Genomic DNA, 25,461 nt, shown 5'->3' with positions numbered 1-25,461 from the left:
TGTGCCTCCTGGTGGTCGGTGTGTGCTCATGAAGATGACAGCTCCCAACAGTGGCCTCCGGAATCCTGGGCCGCCTGGTGTGTGGTGCGTGGAGGCAGATGGAAAGAAAGTACAGTGCTCACTTGAGTCGCCAGGGAAATTGAGAACCAGGAAGGTCAGATGTGGTGGCATTTGAGTTTAGTTCTTCAAATCTGTGTGTATTGAGGGGAGTGATACCTGTTCCAGAGAGAGAGAGGAGAGAGAATGTGTACAGGTGTGTGAGTGTATGTGTGCAGGTGTGTATGAGTGTGTTCACAGGTACATGTGTGCGAGGGTGTGTGTTTGTGGGTGGGTGTGTGAGTGCGGGTAAGTGTGTATTCGTGTGCACAGGTATGTGCATTGGTGTGAGTGTATGTGCCCGCACATGTGGATGAGGGTACGTGTGGAGGCCAGAGGTTGATGGCAGGCATCTTCCTTGGTTACTCCCCACCTGATTTTTTTGAGCAAGAGTCTCTCCTTGGGTCTTTAGCCTCACCAGTTGGCCAGGCTGCCCGACCAGTGAGCTTTAGGGGATCTGCCTGTCTCCCGTCCCCCTACCAAGTGCTGGGATTGTAGGCATGCCCAGCTTGGACGTCTTCCTGTAGGCTCTGTCTCTAATTCTATTAGGATCTTCAGAGAACTGAGTTTCCTATCACAGGCTCCAGTCCCCTGGATTTTTTTTTATCAGATACCCCCTGTGTGTCGAGGGGTATGTCAGGGAGAACCAAGGGAATCAAAGCGTTTGCTTGGGGCATGCACATTACCAAAGAGAAGTATAAAGTGCCCAGAATGCCTGGGCCTTAGGTGCATTGGGGGTTAGACAAGCTTTGCAGCCTGCTGGGCCCTGGGCAGAGCTGCTGTTCTTGGGCTGGGAGGGGTGTGTAGAGGAGACAGCCTGAACAAAGGGCTGGAGGCTCTGAAGTCTGGGAGCAGATAGGATGTCTGGGGAGTTTCGAAAGCTTAATTGCCAGAGGTAGGGGAGGCAAGATGGCTGGACCTCATCCCAGAGGCAGGAAGAAGGCAGTCTGGTGTATTTCTAAGTCACAGAGTAGGGACAGGTGTGGTAGATGCTACCCGGGAAGAAGCCAGAGGCAAGAAAAACAGTTCAGTCCTGGAAGACACTCCTGTTTAAGGGCCTCTGGCCATGGGGATGCCAGTGGGGGAGGAGTTCCAGAAACACCCCAGAGGCTCTCAGCATCCTGTGTTGACAAGCTGGGGAGAAGGGAGACTGAAGAGGAGGTGGGGGTGTGTGGTGCCGTGGAAGTGAAGCCCAGGAGTCACAGAGCGTATGGGGAGTGCGGGCGTGTTTGACAGACCAGCCATGGGGTTGCCTGGTTAGCATCTGGATAGAAATGGTTCCCGGAAGATTCCTGTGTTGGAACACCCAAGTCTCTGCTGGTGACAGTGTTTTGAGTGGTTGTAGAACTTCGGGGAGATGGGTCACAGCTGGATGTCTGTGTGGTTGGGAGACACCGGGGAGTTTGCAGACGGCCCTGGTTCGCTGAAGGCTAGGTGATCTCATGGCATAGCCAGGCGGGGTGGCACAGGCAAGGTGTGACAGCTTAGTGAGTCACCTGCACTCCGCCCCCTCAGAGTTCTGTTCCGGACCCGCGTAAGGTCACCACAAGTTACGTTTTCCATGAAGCGTCTCTAGTCTCAAAATCCAGAGTCTAAGCTCCAGAATCTGAAAGTGTCTGACGCCGACCTGCCACCTCCAGTGTAAGATTAGCTCCACATCCTCACAGGACACTTGGTTTTACATATAGAACTATTTAAATGTGCCATCTTCAGGCTATGTGCATAAGGTATATACGAAACATGAATTTCATGTTTAGACTTGAGTTTCATCCCCATCACATGTATATGTAAATATTTGGAACTTTTTTTTTTTTGAGACAGGATCTTACCATGTAGCCCTAGCTAGCCTAGAACTCACTATCAAGACCAGGCTAAGCTTCAAACTTAAGGTCCACCCGCCTCTGCTTCTTGAGTGCTAAGATTAAAGGTGTGTGCAGCTGTGTGGGGCTGAAACAAAATAGACACTGGCACACCTTTAATCCCAGCACTCTGGATGCAGAGACCAGCAGATGGTTGTGAGTTCGAGGCCAGCCTGGTCTCCATAGCCATTTCCAGGCCAAGTCAAACAACAACAAAAACCAACTCTTAGCACTAAAACCTTCTGTTCACAAACATTTTAGATAAAGGCCATGTCATATTATTACTAACACTTTCAGTGGCTTCCGTGGAAATATCTCACTCGGCTTTCAGTGCATGGCCTTCCTCTTTATTTCTAAAGTCAGTCAGCAGGTGAAGCAGCGATTGTGGAACTAACTTTAGCTTTGGAACAACCATGAGGGCATTTTCTAACCTAGCAGCCCCGACCAACGCCTTTTGGTTTGTTCCCGGTTAGCTGTAGCAGAAGTGTTTTTATCCCGAAGTCTTCTCAATAACACACAAATCAACCCAAATTTAAAACCAACTTACAACTTCTGAGTTTTTGAGGTCTTTAAAACGTTGTTGGGGATTTTTGTCTTAGAGGGAAGCCCCTGCCGTCCTTTAGGATTTGCCCTTCTTCCTAGAACAGGTTTGCTTGCCTCTCTGTATTGGCAGCCATGCCCCAATACAGGCGCTCCTCGGATGTTTAGCAGTGCCAGGGCCTCTAACTTTGCCCTCTCACCACAACCCCTGTGGCTTGAGAAATTTTAAATGACTCTAGGTATATAGTATAGGAAATAGGTGCCCATTTACTGATAATAAATTATAAGGAAAATTTTTGTTATTTACACTTATATTGTATGTATGTATGTATGTATTTACACTTATATTGTGTGTATGTATGTATTTACACTTAGGTGTGTGTATGTATGTTGTATGCATGTGTGGAGGTCACAGGACAACTTCAGGAGTCAGTTCTGTCCACTGTGTGGGTCCTGGGAATCAATCATGTATGCTTGGTAGCAGGTGCCATCCATCATCCACTGAGACGTCTTTCCACCTCAGGAGTTTCATTTTCAAATAACTCTTTGGTATACCTGTAATTTTACCATTTATCAAAGGCAAATGCAAATTTCATACTATTAAGGTGGTCATAAATAATTACATTCTGGACGTGGTTGATACTTAAGAATCAGAGTTTTCTGTTTTGTTTTGTTTTTTCTATGCTAAGACTTCTACTTTCTGGTAGAAACATGTCTAGGGGTATTTCAGAATGTTTGAAGCTGGGCATGTAGGCCAGTGGGTTGAATGCCAGCATAGCGTACCAGAGGCCGGGGGTTGGGCACACAGACCGACCTGAAGTTCCAGCTCCGCAGAACTGGCGGCAAAAAGTGCAGGAGTTCTAACCAAGAACTCAGTGCTTCAGCAGAAACCACAGCTACTCAGGCTTACTAGAGACCAGCCTCCAGCTACAAATGACATTTGCTGAAAAAAAAAATGTGTGTATGTACGTGCGTAGTTGTGTGTGTGTGTGTGTGTGTGTGTGTATGTGTATGTGTATGTATACCAGGATCAAGGCACATCTCAAATCCTTTTCCAGCAGAAGCAGCTTCTAATACGCTAATAGCTAATAGGGTTGCAGGGTTGGGTTGCCACCTAGTGGACAGCAAAGGATACTTCATGCTCCTTGCCACTGCCCCTTATAGAGGCAGAAAAATCTGTCCTTTAAAGTTCCTTGCTTTTTTAAAAATTGATTTTATTGAGCTATACATTTTTCTCTGCTCCCCTTCCTTCCTCTCCCCTCCCTCTCCCATGGTCCCCATGCTCCCAATTTACTCAGGAGATCTTGTCTTTTTCTACTCCCCATGTAGATTAGATCCACGTATGTCAAGTTCCTTGCTTTTTATCTCTTTCAGCTATTGTGTGGTGACCATGAGAAAACCTATTTCTGATTTTCAGTGGTATAGTTAGAAACCAGTCCTGGGCAGCTGCTGGTAGGTACCGGCGAGATGCCTTAGTGGGCAAAGTTGCTTGCGGCCAGATCTGACCACATTCAGGCCCGTCCACCCATATGCAGGAAGGCGAAGGCTCCTGCAAGTTTTCCTCCGACTTCTACACCTGAACAGTGGCATGCCTGCCTTGTCCTCCCACAAAATACATATATAAGATAAAAAAATTAAATTATTAGAGTGAATTTTTATTTAAGAGTGATTTTTCTTGTTGCACTTCTTACCGAATTAAAGGCCGTTCAAATCATGAAATAAAATTAGATGTCATTTTTTTTATTTTTTTTTACTTTTTCAAGACAGAGTTTCTCCGTAGCTTTTTGGTTCCTGTCCTGGAACTAGCTCTTGTAGACCAGGCTGGCCTCGAACTCACAGAGATCCGCCTGCCTCTGCCTCCCGAGTGCTGGGATTAAAGGTGTGCGCCACCACCGCCCGGCTAGATGTCATTTTTTAAATAATGATGTGAATCTTTGAATTTCTTGTTAGAATTCTCAAGCTTAATCTCTGAAACATCTTTTTTTTTGAAATTGATAATGCTGGGTTGAAGGCCAGAACCTCACACACAAGGGTCAAGCAATCCACCGAGACTATACATACTTAGCCCAGTTTATTCTCTTGCCAGTAATACAGCAACAGACATTTATACTTATCAGGAAACAGTAAAAAGAAAAAAAAAGGGGGGTGGGTGGGAATGTGTTTTGTTTGCCTCGGAATGGAAAGCCCCGGCCTTTCAGGGGTGGTTAGCTGGGCTGCTCTGTGACCTGGGACTCTGTAGGAGCCGTGCAGGACCTAGTGACACACAGCACCCGGCAACAGCCCGGTTCCTGCTTTGTTCTCCAGCCAGCCTGGATGGTTTTCTCGTTCCGACACTGGCTGGTGATCCCCGGGCTGCTTGAGTACAGGTGCCTGCCCAGCCGTCATCATCCCTGCACCCCTTGCTGCCATAGCAACGGAAGCCTGGACCGATGGCACTCAGGCCCAGACAGTGCAGGTCGCGCTTACACTTTAACCCTGTGCAGTAGCTGCTCAAGGCAGTGTCTGCTGCACATCACATGCCCAGTCACTGGTGGGCCTTGTAGTGGCGGTGCTATGATTACCAATAAAATACAGCGCAGACTTGGAATCTGCCTCATAGGCTGGGGTAGGAGGATTGCAAATTCAAGGTCCGGGCACCTCAGCAAGATCCTGTCTCAAAATAAAAAGTAAAATGGCTGGTATATAGTGGCAGAGTACTTCCCTGGTTCATTGGTACCATCCTGAAGAGAAAGTGTCTTAGGTAAACATGCTGAGACAGTTTGACTTTGTTGGTTTTTTTGACACAGCGTATTTGTAGCAACCTTCTTATTTAGAGTCTGTTTAGAGTCTGTGCGATTGGCGTTCTCTGGTGAACAGCACCTAGGAAAAAGCAGGAAAAAAATGCTAGCATAAATCCATCACTAATGACAAATGATGCTCGTTGTGAGTTAGAAATTAAGGATCACATTTGGATATGTTGGTTATGCCTGCGATGTGTATTAGCCTCCGGTCATTGACTGGATTTTAAATTTATCCTAAAGCATTTTTTTAAAAAAACTGTAAACTTTTAAAATGTCCAAGAGGCTTCAAAATAATTTCCAAGAGATTACGATGCAGACATTTTTCTCACTAAGTTTAAAATTAAATTGTAATATTAAATTACTGTTTATTCTAGAGCAATGGGATTTCCCACCCTAGGGGGCCCTTAAGAGGTCCTGTAGGAACCAGGGAATGGGAAGAAAGGGGCAAGGAGTCTTACAGGGACAGGTGGGGACGTGCTTAGGTGACTGCTTCCCAGTCTGCTGGCACACAGAGGCGGATTGACAGCAGGGAGAGCTGAGTCCTTGGCAGGGTTTCCCTATGTAACAGTCCTAGCTGACCTGGATGTCCTGGAACTTACTCTGTAGACCAGGCTGGCCTTGAACTCACAGAGATCCATCTGCCTCTGCCTCCAGATTGCTGGGATTAAAGGCCTGTGCCACCATGTCCACTATATAGTTTTTTAAATGAAGATCGTAAAAAATCATTTAAGCCAGCTCTGAGAGTTGGGGATTTCATAAAAAGAGCCTGACATCGCAGGAGCTGTAGAGTCTCCCGTGGGGTTGAGTGGCTACAGCTGTCAGATGATGCCCAGGGTGCCCTGGTCACGCTGTTCTCTCACTCCTGTTAACAGAGGTTCTGTCACAGTCATCTGGCGAGCACTTTTGGCCTGCGATACTGTCTTTACATTTCAAGATTGGAAGTTAAACAGCTGGTCATGATGGCTCGCACCTGTAATGTCAGCACTTGAAAAGCTGAGGCAGAAGGATTGCCACGAGTTTAAGGTCATTCCAGACCCTGAAACTCTGTCTCCAAAAGAAAAAAAAAAAGAAAGGTAAATCTGTGTTTGTTCCCTGAGGTCCAGGGTGCCCATGCGTATCTCTTGTCTACCAGCTGCAGTTGTACTCGGAGGCCAGCGTCGCTCTTCTGAAACTGAACAACCCCAAAGGGTTCCAGGAGCTAAACAAGCAAACTAAGAAGAACATGACTATCAACGGGAAGGAGCTGACCATCAGCCCCGCGTATCTGTTGTGGGACCTGAGTGCCATCAGCCAGGTGAGGGCTGTAGACTTCTAGACCTCTGCAGCCCAGGAAGGGGGGAGTCCCCTGCAGCAGGGGAAGGGGTGTAGGAAGGGGTATAGACCTCTACAGCCCAGGAATGACTGTAGACCCCTGCAGCCGGGGAAGGGGCGTGGACCCCTACAGCTCAGGTCAGGAATTCAGAATGTGTGCCTTTGTCAGAACAGTTCAACTGGAGAGCGGTGGGCTGAGTGTTAAATATCTAGATGTTGGTTTAGTAGGAGAAGGAGGAGGACTGACTGAGGATCTCCTTAGACTTTTCCAAACTTCCCTTCTCTGCCATTGGTTTGATACTTATTGAAAAGAACAAGGCTAGAGAGATGGCTGTCAAGAACACTTGCTGTTCTTCCGGGGGATCAAAATTTGGCTTTCGCTCCCACATTGGACAGCTTATAACCTCCTATAACTCTAGCTTCAAAGGATCTCACCCCTTCTCTGGCCTCGAAGGGCACCCACAAACACATACCCTCAGTCCCTCACTCATAAATGTCAATAAAAATCAAATAAAGCTTTGGTCAGGCTTGATGGCACATGCCTTTAATCCCAGCACTCCAGAGCAGAACCAGGCAAATTTCTGTGAATTTGAGGCTGGCCTGGTCTAAGTAGTGCGCACCAGGCCTGAAGACCAATCGGATCTAAGATCCTTTATGTAAAGTTTAATAAAGAGAAGATCTCTCCCTCCCTCCCTCCCTCCCTCCCTCCCTCCCTCCCTCCCTCCTTCCCTCCCTCTCTCTCTGACACACACACACCCCTGCTCACACTCAGTTGAATTTAAAGGGTAGCCAAAGCCCCTCTCCTAGTTAGGGTTTCTTTTGCTGTGACGAACACCATGACCAAGGCAAGTTGGGGAAGAAAGGGCTTGTTTGGCTTATACTTCCACATCACCATTGTTCATCAAAAGAAGTCAGGACAGGAACTCAGACAGGATAGAACCTGGAGGCAGGGGCTGATGCACAGACCGTAGAGGTGCTGCTTACTGCCTTGTTCCCCAGGTTTGCTCAGCCTGCTTTTTTATAGACTTTAGGACCAACCAGCTCAGGGATGGAGCCACCCACAGAGGGCTGGGCCCTCCCCATGCATCACTGATGAGAAAATGCCCAACACTCTTGCCTGCAACCTGATCTTACTGTGACATTGTCTTGGCTGAGGTTCCCTCCGGCTTGAGTCAAGTTGCAATAAAGGTATTCCCCCTTAGAGCAGAGCAGGCAGAGGGTAAAGACGAGAAGGAAGAGCTGGGGCTTAGTATAGATACTTCACGTCTTTATGTGCCGCACGATGTCTCCCCGACCTCCCAGTCCAAGCAGGATGAAGATGTGTCCGCCAGCCGCTTCGAAGATAACGAAGAGCTGAGGTACTCTTTGCGGTCTATCGAGAGGCATGCGCCGTGGGTTCGGAATGTCTTCATAGTCACCAACGGGCAGATTCCATCCTGGCTGAACCTCGACAACCCTCGGGTGACAATAGTCACCCACCAGGTGCGTGACTCTGCAAACATCACCAGGCTGTGGTCTTCTCTCTGTGCCTTCAGTGTGGTACAGTGATCTCGGCTTCTCTGTCTCCCACGGGCCACCTTCATTGAATCAGCACAGCCTCCTCCCTTTCCCCATTCTAAGTGCCCAGCCCACTCAGCACGGGGCTTCTGTTTACCTTCTGTGCTTTCTTTCTTTCTTTTTTTTTTAAAGATTTATTTATTTATTATGTATACAACATTCTGCCTCCATGTATGCCCACACACCAGAGGAGGGTACCAGATCTCATTACTGATGGTTGTGAACCACCATGTGGTTGCTGGGAATTGAACTCAGGTCCTCTGGAAGAGCAGACAGTGCTGAGCCATCTCTCCAGCCCCCTTCTGTGCTTTCTGTTCCAGGACATTTTCCGAAATCTGAGCCACCTGCCCACTTTCAGTTCACCTGCCATCGAAAGTCACATCCACCGCATTGAAGGGCTGTCCCAGAAGTTCATCTATCTAAACGACGACGTTATGTTTGGGAAGGACGTTTGGCCGGACGACTTCTACAGTCACTCCAAAGGTCAAAAGGTGAGCGTGAGGATGGGCGGGCGTCCAGCTGGACAGTCACTAGCAGTTGAGGAAATCCACTCGGGTATCTGTGTATACATTTCTGTATACAAATGTGAAATACGTTGCCGCGGGTGTCGGTGTATACTTTTTTTTTGTTTTATTTTTTTTAAATATTTATTTATTTATTTATTTATTATGTATACAATATTCTGTCTGTATGCCTGAAGGCCAGAAGAGGGCGCCAGACCTCTTTACAGATGGTTGTGAGCCACCACGTGGTTGCTGGGAATTGAACTCAGGACCTTTGGAAGAGCAGGCAATGCTCTTAACCACTGAGCCATCTCTCCAGCCCCCTGTGTATACTTTTCGTTACGCAAATGTGAACGACTTTGCGTCTGTGACTCCCAGGCTCAGGAAAGTCTGGGTTGAGCAGAAAGCAAACCTCAGCAGAGCAGAATGTTGCTCTCCTTTGGTCTCAGATAAACAGAAACCCCCCCCCCCCATTTTCCTCCTTGACCCTTAGACTTTCTACTGCAGCAAACCCACTTTGCAACAAATCTGTGGCTGGCACGACAGCAAAATGACCAACAGGCGAAATGAGCTTAAAGTGTTTCAGATGGGGAGGGGGTGAAGTTCCATGTACAGTGGGGAGGCGTAGGACACAGAAGGCTTAGAACAGCTGGGCTGGAGAGCCTGTCCCATTGAACTGGATTTGTTTGTTTTCTGTGCTGGGGGTCAGCCCCAGGAAGTCAGACACACTAGAAGACTGCTCTCTCATAGAGCCAAACTGTAACCATTGGCAGCTTCTAGTTTCAGTTTAGAGTTAAGAAATTAATTGGGAGTAAGTGTGCTGTGGCAAGGAAGGGTGACTTTAAAAAAGGAGGGGCATGTTTTTCTCTAGCGGATTTAATTTGTAAAGTAACCAAGGATTTCATTTGTTAAGTAACCGTGCCTTCAGGGAACTCGAATGCTGCAGGAACTAATTTGCCTAAACACGGCCTTAGGGTGGAGATACTGGCTGCCAGTGTTGCCTTCTCCTTCCTCAGCCTTGAGGCAGTTATGCCGAAGATCACTGGGTTAAGAGTGAGTGTCCTGGAGAGAGTGAGTCTTCACGTCTCAGTCTGACATGTCGCTATTTTATTTAGAAGAACATTTTAAGAGCGTGTTATTAAAACTAATCCATGAGCCAAGCCCCTGTTCTCTGAAGCAAGTGGGGAGGAAGAACTGTGCTCAGCAGGTTAAACTCTGCCATGGGCATTGGCCAGCCTAAGGCGGTGCCCACGGTCAGCAGGTTAGCTCTACCGTGGTCATTGGCAAGCCAAAGGCAATGCCCACTATGAGCAGGTTTAGTCCTGCCGTGGACGTTGGCCAGCTGAAGGCAGTGCCCACTGTCAGCAGGTTTAGCTCTGCCGTGGGCACTGTCCAGCCAAAGGCAATTCCCACTGTCATCCAGTCTTTGGGAAACTTTGGAAGTTCAGCATTTTTTCTAAAGGTGTTTTAATCCAAGAGTAAAAAGCATTGGAAACTGTTGTAGCATCTCTGATCTTGTCGCAGGTGTATTTGACGTGGCCTGTGCCCAACTGTGCCGAGGGCTGCCCGGGCTCCTGGATTAAAGACGGCTACTGTGACAAGGCCTGTAATAATTCAGCCTGTGACTGGGATGGCGGCGACTGCTCCGGTAAGGACGTGCTCTGCGTGGCTTGTTTGTGTCCTCGTCCTCATTCCTGAGAACGTGTGTGTGTGTGTGTGTGTGTGCCGTTGACTGCTTACATCACATGCTGAAACGTTCCCGAATCCAGAGATCCCTGGTCAGTGTTACGTGTGGCCTAGTTGATTCGTGGTATTCAATAATGGATCCATTTCTCTGATGTAGGCTCTGCACTAGAAAGCGTCTTCTGTCATTACTTGAAGTAGCTAGAATACCCTTGGTTATGTAAACCTAAGGATTGTTCCAATTGGGTCTGCAGGACTCCATGGCAGGAACTTTTGGATGGGAAACTGTAGGAGAGTGTAAAATGATCACAGTTGCAGAACAAACCATGCTTATCCAGGCCTGCTTCTGTGTCCAGAGCACCAGGATGAGGACATCTGTGCACACTCTTTCTCAGAGCAATGTAAACTGCTTTTGGGTGGGTTACTTAGTCTAGGGGTTGTAACCCACCCTGCAGTCAGTTATTCCAGGCACGGAGAGTCACTATCTGGAAGATGTGGGCTGAGAGAGAGGAAGAAGGCCATGCTAGGTTTGTCAGAGCCTCCGTTTATTAGAGATGGGGTACAGCTTATATAGGGTAAGGAGTTGGGGTGGGCACAGGGGCCTGGGCTCTTGCCACGTGGTTCACGTTGGTCATGTGGGCCAGGAGGTTAAGTTTGGTCAGGTCACGTAGGCCAGGAAGTCACAACTAGGAGATGACACACCTAGTTCTCTAGATAGTTTGGAATGTGGGGCAGGTTCTGCTAACAGATAGCTCTCCATTAACAGCCAATTTGGGTGTGGGGTAGGCTCTGTCAATAGAACGATTCCTAACACAATTAGGGGTATGGGGTTCTCTGCAGACTCCCCAGGGTGATGGTTCCTGTAATGATTTTAGGAGGACATGGCTCCTGACAGAGCAACCACCCCGCCAAATGCCCCCCCCCCTTTGGTCTCGACGTTGGCACTTTTGAAAATATATTTACTTACTATTTTTCAGTTCATAAAGGTTCTGCAACCTTCATTACCCTCTTGATCTGGCGGGGTGGTTGCTCTGAGAAAGAGTGTGCACAGATATCCTCATCCTGGTGCTCTGGACGCAGAAACGGGCTTGGAAACGTGTTGAGTATTAGAGGAAGCGAAGCGTCAAAGCCGAGTTTAGTCTTCTCTGTCAGGTGCCCTTTTGTAAAACATAGGCAGCAGCAGGAAGAGGGTGCGGTGTTTAAAGCAGACCTAGCAAAATATTAACACTGGAGATGTTATTGCCTGTGTCTGGACCTGGTTTGGGGAATTCTGAGCCATGGTCCTTGGGATAACCTCCTTCCCTTCTCCAGCTGTGCTCTCTCCATCTTAATCCACTGTCTGTACTCAGCCTGGTAAACTCCCTTCCCTTAAGGCACAGGGAGTCTCCCATTAAAGAATGGGATGAGCCTCTGTAACTGCAACCCACGCAACAGTCTCCACATTAAAGAATGAGATGAGCATCTGTAGCTGCAACCCATGCATCAATCCTGCAACATTAGTAAGAAATGATGAGCTGTCTTCTTTCACAGTTGTGAGCCCAGTAAAGACTCTTCCTTCCTCCTCCCTCTACAGGTAACAGCGGAGGGAGTCGCTTTGTTGCAGGAGGTGTGGGTACCGGGAATATTGGCGTCGGACAGCCTTGGCAATTTGGTGGAGGAATCAACAGTGTCTCTTACTGCAACCAAGGGTGTGCAAACTCCTGGCTCGCCGATAAGTTCTGTGACCAAGCCTGCAACGTCTTGTCCTGTGGGTTTGATGCTGGTGACTGTGGACAGGGTATGTTTATTGCCGTGGAAACGTTAGGAACAAGGAGCTAACTCCACAGACAGAGGAGCACTCAGTGGGTGTCATTATTGAAAGTAATTTCCAAATGGGCAAAAAGTTGGAAATTAGTCATTGAAATTTATTGATTTAAAATTATGCCCCTATCTCTATAGTGAACCAGGGACAATGTCCCGTGTAAACTACTATGGTCAGTTCAAATGGTAGGACGGCCACATCCCCAGACCTTGTATTAGAATTTGTGAGCATTTTAAAATAAATTTCAAGTCACCCTTAGAAAATAAAAACTTGAGCCCAGAGAATTAAGAAATGACATAAGAATGTCTAATTAAGTTGGCTGGTGGTTGCACATGCACTCAGGAGGCAAAGGCAGGGGGATCTCTGTGAGTTCGAGGCCAGCCTGGTCTACAAGAGCTAGTTCCAGGACAGGCTCCAAAGCTACAGAGAAACCCTGTCTCGAAAAACAAAACAAGCCGGGCGATGGTGGCGCACGCCTTTAATCCCAGCACTCGGGAGGCAGAGGCAGGCGGATCTCTGTGAGTTCGAGACCAGCCTGGTCTACAGAGCTAGTTCCAGGACAGGCTCCAAAGCCACAGAGAAACCCTGTCTCGAAAAACCAAAAAAAAAAAAAAAAAAAAAAGAAAAACAAAACAAAAAGTGTCTAATTTAAAAGAAACCATGTTTGTGTGTTTTTTCCTCTAGATCATTTTCATGAACTGTATAAAGTAACTCTTCTCCCGAACCAGACACACTATGTCATCCCCAAAGGTGAACACCTGCCTTACTTCAGCTTTGCCAAAATCGCCAAGAGGGGAGTGGAAGGCTCCTACAGTGACAATCCGATAATCCGGCACGCGTCCATCGCCAACAAGTGGAGAACCATTCATCTCATCCTGCACAGTGGGATGAACGCAACCACGATCCACTTTAACCTCACACTCCAGAACTCCAACGACGAAGAGTTCAAAATCCAGATAACAGTGGAAGTGGACACAAGGGAGGGGCCGAAACTGAACGCCACAACCCAGAAGGCCTATGAAAATTCGGTTAGCCCAGTGACACCTCTTCCCCAGGCCGAAATCCCTTTTGAAGATGTTCCTAAAGAGAAACGCTTCCCCAAGGTCAGGAGACACGATATAAACACCACAGGGAGATTCCAGCAGGAGGTGAAAATCCCCCTGGTAAATATTTCACTCCTTCCGAAGGAGGTCCAGGTGAGACTGAGCAACTTGGACCTGCAGCTGGAGCTTGGAGACATCACCCAGAAAGGATACAACTTCTCCAAGTCAGCCCTGCTGAGGTCTTTCCTGAAGGGCTCACTAGATGCTAAAGGAAAACCTCCGTCTAGAAGGACCGATGAAACAAATGACCGTCTGGAGGCCCCACAGGAAAAGCCCTCTCACAGAAGCCCAGGTGGCTTTGTTGGTGGTCAGAGAGCAGAGAGACAGACATCCCCAGTGGGGACAGTGGACTCGAATGGCCGAGACCCTGGTTTGAATCCACCCCCGGTCTTGGAGAACAATGCAAGATTTAAGTTGGAAACTCAGGCCCCACGTGCACCAAGCATGAGTGTATCCAGAGAAGACCTCACCGGGAAAGAGGAGGCAGGAGGCGGAGCGGAGGGCGTCGCTGTAGAAGAAGTAGTTCCTGGAAGGCGGCTGCGGCACTACACGGAGACTTACCCAGGCTTTTTGCCTTGGGAGAAAAGAAAGTATTTCCAAGACCTTCTTGATGTAAGTTTGATCCAGCCTTATCCCCTGTCATGCCCTGTTGTAATAGGAGCGGCGGCGGGGCTGCGTCCCCAAACACCCCAGCCGCCTGGCTCGGCTCGGCTAGCCTATGCCCCGAAATAATTACACAGATACTGTATTCTTTTAAACACTGCTTAGCCCATTTCTAATCATCTGTGTAGCGCCCCTAGGTGCGCTTACCAGGAAGATTCTAACCTAAGTCCATCCTGGGTCGGAGCTGGGACATGGTGTGCGTCTTCCCTGGAGCAGGTAGCATGGCGTCTCTCCTGAGGTGTCTGCTCCGGAGAGCAGAGCTGTGGAGTCTGACCTCACTTCCTCTTCCTCCCAGCGTTCTGTTCTGTTTACTCCACCTACCTAAGGGTGGGCCTATCCAATGGGCCTAGCAGTTTCTTTATTGCTTAGCCAAAGAAATCAACAGATTGATATATGACACTCCCACATCAATGCCCACGAACATAAATAGCTTCTTAAGTGGTAATATTATAGTAACTATCATTTGTCGTGCACTGAGGACTGTTAGTGACCGGGTGCCACATTCTGTAAGTCAGTGCACGATGGCACCTTTATCTCTTGTTGGTAGAGTCCACTCTGGGCTAAAGTGTTGAGTTACGTGGAATCCTCCTTACAGGAGGAAGAGTCGTTGAAGACACAGTTGGCGTACTTGACCAACAGCAAACGTGCAGGCCGGCAGCTGAAAGACACGTTTGCGGACTCGCTCCGACATGTCAATAAGATTCTCAACAGCAAGTTCGGATTCACGTCCAGGAAAGTGCCCGCCCACATGCCCCACATGATCGACAGGATTGTCATGCAAGAGCTACAAGATATGTAAGTCTTAGTATGCTCCACATTTGTGTATTTGCCCCAGTGAGCTACGGCCTTCGAAGATGCCATGTAAATACGACGTGAAGACGGACTTCTGTTTCCACAGGCGTCCAGTACCGTGTGTACCTTGAGTATCCAGAGCTCTCCGTGTGTTCTCTCTGGACAGGTTCCCTGAGGAATTTGACAAGACATCGTTTCACAAGGTGCGCCACTCGGAGGACATGCAGTTCGCCTTCTCCTATTTCTATTACCTCATGAGTGCAGTGCAGCCCCTGAATCTTTCCCAAGTCTTTGATGAAGTAGATACAGACCAGTCTGGTGTCTTGTCGGACAGGGAGATCCGAACGCTGGCTACCCGGATCCACGATCTGCCTTTAAGCTTGCAGGTAACGTGTTGTTTCGGCCCTAAGCTTGTGACGTGTCGAGTGAGAAACACAATTCTGGCAGGGCCTCTTTTCCTACTGCATTTCAAGTAAAGGAAATTCTGGATATTTAGTGTCCGGGCTAGAAACTCCTCATTCATTTATTAATGTCGGACATAAAATATTTGAAATTTGTGTTTTACGGATTATTTTTTGTGGCCTTGCATTGGGGTAGTCGTCTGCCGTCTGAGGGGAGAGGCAGGCGGTAGATACCTGCATGTGAGCCTTGTGGCAAGTTCATTCAGGGTATGGTGTGGGACTGACGGGGACTCTCAGCCAGGTCCCCCTGTGGTCCTTAGAAACGCTAAACTCATGTATGGAGATGTTAAAATGATTGAGTTGCACTGCCTTCTTCCGCGTGAGCCTGCAGCACCTTGTGAACACGGGTGTCTCACAGCCCTGTGTTCTAGTTCAGATGAGGGTGAGATATTTGTCATTGTGCTGTCTTATGTTGCTCTTTTGAAATGTTTATACTTAGAGTCCTACTGATTTTGAGTCCTTTAGAATATCCACTTAGAGACCATCACATAAGTTTTTATCATGAGTTTTCCTTTTATTTCTTGAGATTATATACAATTATATCATTTCCCTTCCCTTTACATCCTCCAGGTCCTCTCACATACCTCCCTTTCTGACCTTTTTCAATTTCACGGCCTTTTTATCCCCACTGTTGTTAGATACATGTATGTACATGTATGTGCATGCATCTGTGCACTTCTGATTGCATAAATTCAACCTGCCCAGTCTATAGAACATGTGCACATGCTTTCTGTTTTTAAACCACAGTTTTTATCTGTCATGTGTATAACAGGTTTATGTTTTGCTTTGGTTAGGATCTGACAGGTTTGGAACACATGTTAATAAATTGCTCAAAAATGCTTCCTGCCAATATCACTCAGCTGAGCAATATTCCACCAACCCAGGAAGCCTACTACGATCCCAACCTGGTAAGTCTCGTGTTAATCCTTATCGGGTGTATCACCACCATTGCCGTGTGGCACACCGGAACCAGAGGCTACGGAGCAGCACGAACAGTACCCGGTCACTTACATCCTGCCCAGAACCCCTCCCCACTCTGTGAATATGTTAAGTTCACGTTCAGATTGGTTACCTGGATTCCGTAAACAGACACTCCAGTGAGAAACCCCAGAACTCTCTTGGAAAGAGAACGCCCCAAAGAAAGACGGCAGCCGGGTGCTGCTGGCCTTCCTGGCTCTGTGGGGGATGGCAGGTGAGCTGCACACACCTGTGGCGATATCACTTGTCTAAAGTAGTGAGGAGATTGTTCATCGTAAGAGGAGCTGTGAAAATGTGTGCCTCAGAATCGATGAAAGCTCAGACACAATACACTGACACCGTTTAACTGGGTTTTGTAAGTTGTACGTGTGATATGTGGGAAAATGCTTAGAAAATCAGTTGGTGAGGAGGGAAATGGGAAGCATACACTCTGACTTGAATAATCAAAAATTCCCTAATGTAATCCACCCCTTTTCGGATACTAGAGCCTACACACCTCAAAAGATATTTTAAATCACAGATAGGTTTTTGGTGTTGTTATCTTGCATTTTCCAAATTTTGTACAATGAATAGCTCTTGCTTTCATAATTAGAATAAAATTCTGTTAAATTTTTCTGGAGGGGAGAGGTGGCTCAGTGGTTAAGAACACCTTTTGTTCTCGCGGAGGACCTGGGTTGGGTTCCCAGCACCTACATGGCAGTTTACCACCATCTATATCATTCCTGTAACGCAGCTGGCTGGTTCAGTGGAAGGGTATGTGTGTAGTCATCTTCTGTCTCTGGAGAGAATAAAATCATTTCTAGGACCATAGAAGTTAAGTTATGCAGGCTCAAGAACATTCTCGGGAGAGTTTGTAAACAATAATAACTCTTTTCTAAATGCTTCCCCAGATTTAGTTACGCCGGTTCTGTCAAAGCTCATATAGTCAAGGCATTTGTAGGTTAGTTACCTCTTGGTATTTGCTTTGGGTTTTTGTTTGTTTGTTTTAGTTTTTCGAGACAGGGTTTCTCTGTGGCTTTGGAGCCTGTCCTGGAACTAGCTCTTGTAGACCAGGCTGGTCTCGAACTCACAGAGATCCGCCTGCCTCTGCCTCCCGAGTGCTGGGATTAAAGGCTGTTTGTTTGTTTTTAATTCTGTTGTCAGCCAGGCCTGGTGACACATGGCCTGGAGTCCACCACCTGAGAGGCAGAAGTGGGAGACAAGTTTACAGTCAGCCTGGGCCTCCTGCGTAAGTCATGTGCCCGAGAGAGCAGAAATAATAACTAAATACTCAACTAGGCCCAAGGGTGGGTCATTCGTTTTTTCTTTCACGCGTTTGTCAAGGTAACTAAATTGCTGTTAGTTATCAAGGACGTGAACGCACCATTTCTCCTCAAGAGGGAAAGTAGGCTCTCTAGATTGCCAGCCCCATCATGGCTTCTCAGACATCTTTACTTACACATCCTGCCTGAGCTCAGCTAGGGTGCCTGGCCCCTGAGCCATTTCCCCTTGAGTATGTCCTGAGCCCCGTGAACTCTTGGTGACCCTTGGGTTCAGTGCCCAAGGCCTGTGCCTCACTTGCTTTCCCGCCGTGCCCTTGGTGGACCGTCTGACCCTCTTGTGTTTTCTCGTAGCCGCCAGTCACTAAAAGTCTTGTCACCAACTGTAAACCAGTAACCGACAAAATCCATAAAGCGTATAAAGACAAGAACAAGTATAGGTGAGTGGCTGGTGCGTCTTTGCTCAGCTCCTGGACAGTTCCGAAAGCCCGGCATGGTTGTTCCTTACAGTGTCTTATTAATTGTACATTCATTCCAAGGTCATGTGAGAGTTCCTCTGGGCAAATCTAGACGCAGTCATTTCTATGCACATTGAGTCCACTCAAGTTTTTGTTGTCTGTTTTTGTTTTTTGTTGTTTTATTTTGTTGTTTTTTCAAGACAAGATTTCTCTGTAGTTAAAGGCATGTACCACCATCACCACCACCCGACTTCATAAAGTTTTTAAGAAAGCTCTTATTAATGAAATTTTGTTTTTCATTTCCACATATTTATTAAGCTCTCTCAACATATCTGACCATTAGGTTTGAAATCATGGGAGAAGAAGAAATCGCTTTCAAGATGATTCGCACCAATGTTTCTCATGTGGTTGGCCAGCTGGATGACATAAGGAAAAACCCCAGGTACTAACTTTTAATTTTTTTTTCTGAGTGACTATAAAATGTGGTTATTTTTTTTCTTTGTTTTTAATTCTATGACTAAGAAAGGAGCAAGCAGGACTAGAGAGAAGGGAGTGGCTTATTTCAGTGTGGAGTAGAGTAGAGAGAGACGCTCCATGGAAGTTAAGTGTGAGGTTCCCCATGGGGGGCCTCGCAGAGATGGGGTCCAGAGTGGACTGGACGGGAGAGGTGGGCTCACAGGCAGCGAGCACTCAGTATATCTAAAAAGGTTCTTCCTGAGAGTCGTGCTGCTTAGCCTGAGTCCCTGGCACCCTAGCATGCAGGAAGAGGGGTCTCCTGAGTGGGTTCTCTAACTGCTGGGGCAACTCACTGGCTGTTTGAGCCCAGGGCTTCTTAGCCTTTCTGTTTTCTATTTTGTTTTATTTTTGAGACCTCAGTAGCCCAGCTGAGTTCTCAGTAGCCCAAACTGGCCTGAGATCTGCCTCAGCCTCCTGAGTCCTGAGATACAGGCACCAGCCACCCTGCTCAGCTAATTTCCTTTGTGAAAAACTCGTTTCCTCTCTGGTTCTTTATGTAGGTTCTTAAGATGTCTCTATGTCCTCTCTATTTTTCCATAATTGGTAGTTGGATCTGAAGGATTTGTTAATTTTTTTTAAAATTTTGCTGTTTTCAAATGTACCGTCACAACTTACTATACCCTTAATGGGACCTTGGTGTAGCGATTTCTACCTTAAAGAAAACTTCAACCAGAAGGGATGCCCCCATCCTAACCTGGTTCTTCTGAACTCCAGCCTCTCAGCTTGGTTGGAGATACATTGATTCAAACCTCAGAGGTCTGCACTGTAGGGCACCAGCTCTCTCCAACCATGTGAGCATGACATACTGGGCAGCTCGGAGAACCTGTTTCAGGTGGTTACTGATTTCCCCTTAGCTGCTAACGAAATATCGCAGCCAGTCAGGTACTGGCTGCACTAAGTGGAAGTCATTTATTTATTCCCGTAGTTACATGGATCTTTAGAAATTATCCTCCCTCGTTCCCCTGTTTTGCAGGTGAGGGACTCCTCCAGGGAGCTCCATCAGCAAAGGCACCAATGCTGGGTGCGGGCGCACTGGGAACAGTTTTGGAGCCCTCGCTGGATTGGGTCAGGCTCATGCGTGTGATGACCAGTGACGTTAGCTTTCTGTTTCAGGAAGTTCGTTTGTCTGAACGACAACATTGACCACAATCACAAAGACGCCCAGACGGTGAAGGCTGTTCTCAGGGACTTCTATGAATCCATGTTTCCCATCCCTTCCCAGTTCGAGCTGCCGAGAGAGTATCGGAACCGTTTTCTTCATATGCACGAGCTGCAGGAATGGTAAGGTCTGGTTTTGCATGCACGTGTGTGTGCTCGTGTATCCACATACATCCATATCTGGATTTCAGATTGCTGACATTTCTTTGTGTTATCTGATGTGTAGTTTATTTAGGAAAAAATAGCTACAATTTTTGTTTTATTAAACATTGAAAAGATGTTTACTGGCATTTCAAGAGATTTGAAAAAAATATGTGGCTGAATTTTTACAGTTTTACTGAATGAAACTTCATTCATTCAATTGTTTGTTGACCAATGCCAAAACAGCAGCACTGACTTGGAAGATCTTGTGTCGTACAAACCAAGAGGCTCATAAAGTCAGCATGGCAACCTTTGCTGCCCAAACTGTCGAGCAAGCTTTCAGAACCAGTAGAAACTGCGTAGATCATGTCTGAAAGACTTGACATTTGGTAAAGCATTGTCCAGAAGTTATCTGCAGTGGTTGGGAAGGATGAAGACAAGAGAAGACTAGTAACAACTGAATGGAGGTCGCGGAGCACAGCTCCCATCTGCACACATACAGTACAGGCCATTTATGTATCCGTGGTGCTCGGGGTGAACACTGGAAGTGTTATGTGGTCCAGACCAGAGGGGGAATAACACAAGTGACAAGGTTTTCCCCTACAGCAAGGTGTCTCGACTCATGGCAGAGCGTACCTGCGGTTGTTAGAGACCAAGGAGAGCTGGTGAGAGAAGTACCCGTCTGTTCAGGATGCCCCGTGGGTGCCAGTCTGGGTGTTCTCAGCTTGGTTATTGCAAAAAGAGAAGAAGATGGTCCTAGACTGATGGTAGACCCGTAGACATGCCCTGGGGCCTAAAAGAGCTAGCAAGATCCAGAAGCTTTTCAGTCTCTCTGAAGATATGTTCTCAAGAAGCCCTTAAACAAAGAAGGGAAGAAGCCCAGACCAGCACCCAACATCCAGGGTCCTGTTAATCCACATATCCTACAATATAAACGCTGCTGTTTGCTCTGAAGAAACAACACACTTTAAAAAAAAAAAAAAAAAAAACAAGGAGAAGGTTGCCTGCCTGCCTCAGCTTCTTGAATGCAGGATTTTTTTAAGTTAGGTTTTTTAAAATTTTGTATCAGATTTTTTTTTTGTTAGCATATATACAGCATTTTAACACTGTAACTCTGATGTTTGTTCTGTTCCCTTACTCTTCATCCCTATCTCCCCATCCTCTTGTTGGTCCCTTTCCTCCATTTATACCCCCTATTTCCATGTGATATGTATATTCACTTAGCTCCCATTCCCCCACCATGTAAGAGTTGTTCTTGCCCCCTCATGAAGTTTTGTAGCTTCATAACCTAGGCACACAGAGGAATATATACAGATTAACCTAGATATACAAAGGAGTCTAGCTTTTTTCTCCTATCTTGAGTATTTCCAGTTGCATCCATTTTCCTGTTAATACTACGATTTCATTTTTTTTTTTGGCTCAATAAATCCCATTGTGTATGTGGACCATATTTTCTTTATCCCTTCACCTGTTGAGGGACATCTAAGCTGCTTCTGAGTCTTAGCTGCCGTGTATAGGGCAGCAGTAGGCGCGGCTGTGGAGGTGTTCCTACACACACGAAGAGTCCACTGATGGCTTGCCAGTGACTCTCCAAGCTTCTCCACACTCTCAAGCAGAGACTTAATCCTGCTAATCTCTCTGTGTCCAGGATTTTTTTTTCTGAAATAAATGAATGTGAATGAATGAATTTTAAAAATTTTAAGGTCCACAAGTACAGTTCTTTTGAAGCTGAGGAGACATTTACTACTGGAGAACAGCATTTATTATAAAACAACAGATCTAAACTTGTGTTAGAAATGTGTATTTTATTAACATTTTAGAGTTGACTATGCATACTGTCTTTTTGCCTTACGATATGTACAGTATGTTTTTGTAAAACTCAGTAACTCTTTGTGTCTGAACAGGAGGGCATATCGAGACAAGCTGAAGTTTTGGACCCACTGCGTGCTAGCAACGCTGATTATATTCACTATCTTCTCGTTTTTTGCTGAACAAGTAAGTTGTCTCCATTTTGCATAGATCTTAAGCAATGTTTCTAGGTGGACCGTATCAGCCGTCTCTCCAGCACCTAGAAATGAACTCTTTGCATTGCAACCCGTTCATAACCATCGTCTTATTTTCAAATGATTGTTGATAAGTATAGAAAACATTGAAAGGATTCTAATATAGTTTTTAACTTTCTTATAAAAAATAATCTATTCAAACTCAGAATTAATGTTCTGATGATTAAACATCAGCAGTTCCTTTCACCTAAAAAAAAAAAATCAAATGAAACTGGACAGAGATCTTGAAAATAAATGCCCTTAGCAATGGCTCTCCCTGCAGGTCTTTGAACAGTGAACCATGAGCCAACATCATTTGGTCTCACAGCTCTGTGGGAACATGCTTGAGCACATTGACTATAGCGCTGAGCAGAACTGTCGATTGCTTTCATTTGGGAGGAGTGTGAAGGGAACTTGTTTCAGACTGTGGCAATGATCAGGGTCACAGAAGGAACACCTGCTTCACCAACAGTCTCTCATCAATATGGAAAACTAACGCTGATTTTCTGCTCTCCATCATGTAGATAATTGCCCTTAAACGGAAGCTATTTCCCCGGAGGAGAATACACAAGGAAGCTAGTCCAGATCGAATCAGGGTGTAGAAGTTCTTTGTTTGCAATCACCTACCTCAGCGTCTCCTGCGCATCTCACACCTCACCATCAGGGGGTGTCTGCATGACGTGATGCAGACACAGGCATGTCCCCATGATGCAGTGCAGATATGGGGTGTCCTCATGATGTGATGCAGACACTGGGGTGTCCCGTGACGTGACGCACAGACACTGGGGTGTCCCGTGATGTGACGCACAGACACTGGGGTGTCCCGTGATGTGATGTAGACACTGGGGCGTCCTCATGATGTGATGCACCAACACAGGGGTGTCCCATGATGTAATGCACCAACACAGGGGTGTCCTCGTGATGTGATGCAGACACTGGGGTGTCCCGTGATATAATGCACCGACACAGGGGTGTCCTCATGATGTGATGCAGACACTGGGGTGTCCCATGATGTGATGCAGACACTGGGGTGTCCCGTGATGTGATGCAGACACAGGGGTGTCCCGTGATGTAATGCAGACACTGGGGTGTCCCGTGATGTAATGCAGACACTGGGGTGTCCCGTGATGTGATGCAGACACTGGGGTGTCCCGTGATGTGATGCACAGACACTGGGGTGTCCCGTGATGTGATGCAGACACTGGGGTGTCCCCATGATGTGATCCACAGACACTGGGGTGTCCCGTGATGTGATGTGCAGACACCGGGGTGTCCCGTGATGTGATGCACCGACACCGGGGTGTCCCATGATGTGACACACAGACATAGGGGTGTCTGCATGACGTGACACAGACTCAGGGTGTCCCCATGATGTGACACATGGATGGCCTGCTCGGAAGAAGGGACAGCGTGCAGACCGTGTTCTCCTGCAACATGAATAGAGCCCACTGCCCTGGAATTAATCAGCACACTGAGACCTGGCGTTGGCAGCCCTACGGCTTGTACTTTTAAGGGATTTGCCGAAGGATCTGTGAGCTTGTTGATGGACCCTCGCTGACAAACTGCCGGTTTCCTCCCACAGTCCCTGCGGCCTGGGAACAAGTGCTGAGGGACCCCAGGCTTTGCATTCCGAAGTCCTTTGGCCCTAACTTTCCACTTTCTTCTTCCTTTCCTTCATTTCTCATTTTTAAAAAACAAGTAGCGACTAAGCTGTCCTCGCTTCCGAAAATAACGAAATCAGAATGTCCAAATGTTTGTATAGATCTTATTTAAATAATGTAGAGCTATCCTTTCCTTTTAGCATATCTAAATTATTGATTTTTATGAGCCTTCAAGTGGTCTTGAATCACTAATGACTACTGAAGACCTGGGGGGGGGGGTTGATGTTGGCAGCACTTTGTTTAACCTAGGCCCCAGGATGCCGGGATTTCGTCGGCAGGCCTGATTGCAAAGGGCTAGCGTCAAGCACCGATGCTACTCACCAGATGTGATCGCGTCTTGGCAGTGGACACACTCAAACAAAAGTGCCTCACTTTGGAAAAGAGTAGTGCCCACAAAATCCGTCTCTCTCAGCAGCTCACTTTCAGCCTGCCGCGCGGGAACAGCGGTCAGCCAGCTTTTTCTAAAAGAACAGAGAGCGGATAACTTGAGACACAAGCTGTCTTTGTCAGACAGTCTTCTTGGCTTAATTTTTTTGTTTGTTTGGTTTGGGGGGGTTTCTTTTATTTTTGTAAACAGCCCAATAGAACCAGCTTTTAGCTCACAGCTGTACATAAAACAGGCCCCAGCCAGACTTGAACCACAGCCTCATTTTTATGTAAACCCTGGCATTAGCCGTGCTCCATTATATCATTGTATAGTGGTTTTGTGGAGCCCTGATTCCATGAATCCGCTCTGAATTCTGACGGATAGCTCCAATCATGATTTCAATTGTGTTCTTCCCAAATGGCACACACTTTTGTAATGAGAACTTGAAATGTAAATACCGTGTTTGTGCTGTAAGTTCTGTGTATTTCAAAATCGAAATCTCATAAAAAGATCACATTTATTGATTTGAGGGTTTACTATTATTATTTATTGTGTATGAGTGTTTTGCCTGGATGCATGACTCTGCACCATCTGTGGAAATCAGAAGAGGGTGTCATAGCCCCTGGAACTGGGGTTACAAATGGTTGTGAGCCGCCATGTGGGTGCTGGGGTTTGAACCCGGGTCCTCTGGAAGAGCAGCTGGTGTTCTTAACCGCTGAGCCATCTCTCCGGCCCTATGCTTTTAGCTTTAATAAAAAAGTCTTTGAAGATTGGTGATGTTACTGTCCGGATTCAACAGTCTTGAATGGTCGTCTGTGGGGAGTGTTCAGCCCTCTGGCTCTGCAGTGAACACAGTAAAATGTGAAGTAGTGTACGGAAAGGTTAGGATTATAACATCCTAGAGAACGCTGCTTTGTAGGATGGGTAACAGATTCAGAATGGAATTTGTTCCCCCCCCCCCAAAAAAAAATTGTTAACTGGGTATTATTTAAAAGCTGAGAATTGATTTTGGAAAAGTTATAAGATACTGGACATTTGGATGTAATAAAGACTTCTACAGTTAGATGAGTCTAAGGTTAATAAGTTTGGTAGCACAGTGGATGATAAAATACAAACACTCGTGCAATCATTTATCTAATGATTCAGCAGGTTGTTGGGAAAGAATTTGAACAATGAGTGGCCAGAAAATTTAAACCTTAGAACTGTTCACTCAGATGGAAAAGGTCAGAATGTGATTTGAGTCCATTTGTTGTACAAAAATAAAATATGCTTGTTGTCCCTGCATTCAGGAGGGTGAGATAGAGTTGCATGAGTTCAAGGTAGCCTGTGCAACAGAGACTGCATCCCAAAACCAACACCACAAGGAGTAACGCTCAAGCATGAGTGAGTCTGAGGAACGGAAATGCGTGTCCTAGTAGGGTTGACAAGTCCAAGGCCAAGATGCTGGTAGGTTCGGTTGTCGCCGAGCACTATTCTGCTTCCAGGTTGACCCCTTGAATACTGTGCCCCCCCCAGAAGTGATGATGCCTTGTGCTAATAGGGCAGACGGCAGGAAGACAAAGGAGACAGGTTCTTTTCATTGAGCTTTTTATAGGCACTAATCATGATCACTGAGGTTCTGCCCTTGTGAGTTAATCACTCCCTCTTAGCACTGTTACAGGGGTGATTAAGTTTCACAGAAATCCCCCTGCCTCCTGGGTGCCTGGATTAAAGGTGTGTGCCACTGTAACCA

The 25,461-nt window shown here is 46.7% G+C and overlaps 1 protein-coding gene across 1 annotated transcript in view; it reads left to right on the top strand.

Annotated features, from left to right (window-relative positions):
- Gnptab (N-acetylglucosamine-1-phosphate transferase subunits alpha and beta) overlaps positions 1–24,253 on the top strand; it is a 60,710-nt gene extending 36,457 nt beyond the window's left edge. The window contains exons 8-22 of the mRNA XM_075954031.1: positions 6,408–6,569; positions 7,889–8,068; positions 8,464–8,634; positions 10,171–10,294; positions 11,903–12,106; positions 12,815–13,845; positions 14,492–14,691; positions 14,855–15,074; positions 15,944–16,057; positions 17,741–17,826; positions 18,188–18,286; positions 19,474–19,641; positions 21,564–21,654; positions 22,226–22,457; positions 22,671–24,253. Coding sequence (XP_075810146.1) covers positions 6,408–6,569; positions 7,889–8,068; positions 8,464–8,634; positions 10,171–10,294; positions 11,903–12,106; positions 12,815–13,845; positions 14,492–14,691; positions 14,855–15,074; positions 15,944–16,057; positions 17,741–17,826; positions 18,188–18,286; positions 19,474–19,641; positions 21,564–21,654; positions 22,226–22,303 — 2,928 coding nt within the window. The 3' untranslated portion in view covers positions 22,304–22,457; positions 22,671–24,253. The remainder of the gene's footprint in view (positions 1–6,407; positions 6,570–7,888; positions 8,069–8,463; positions 8,635–10,170; positions 10,295–11,902; positions 12,107–12,814; positions 13,846–14,491; positions 14,692–14,854; positions 15,075–15,943; positions 16,058–17,740; positions 17,827–18,187; positions 18,287–19,473; positions 19,642–21,563; positions 21,655–22,225; positions 22,458–22,670) is intronic.
- The last annotated feature ends 1,208 nt before the right edge of the window (positions 24,254–25,461 follow it).

Source organism: Microtus pennsylvanicus, chromosome 20, assembly GCF_037038515.1.
Source record: "Microtus pennsylvanicus isolate mMicPen1 chromosome 20, mMicPen1.hap1, whole genome shotgun sequence".
NCBI classification, from domain to species: Eukaryota; Metazoa; Chordata; class Mammalia; order Rodentia; family Cricetidae; genus Microtus; species Microtus pennsylvanicus.
The sequence above is the reverse complement of the archived record's forward strand: the minus strand, read 5'-3'. Positions and strand labels throughout refer to the sequence as shown.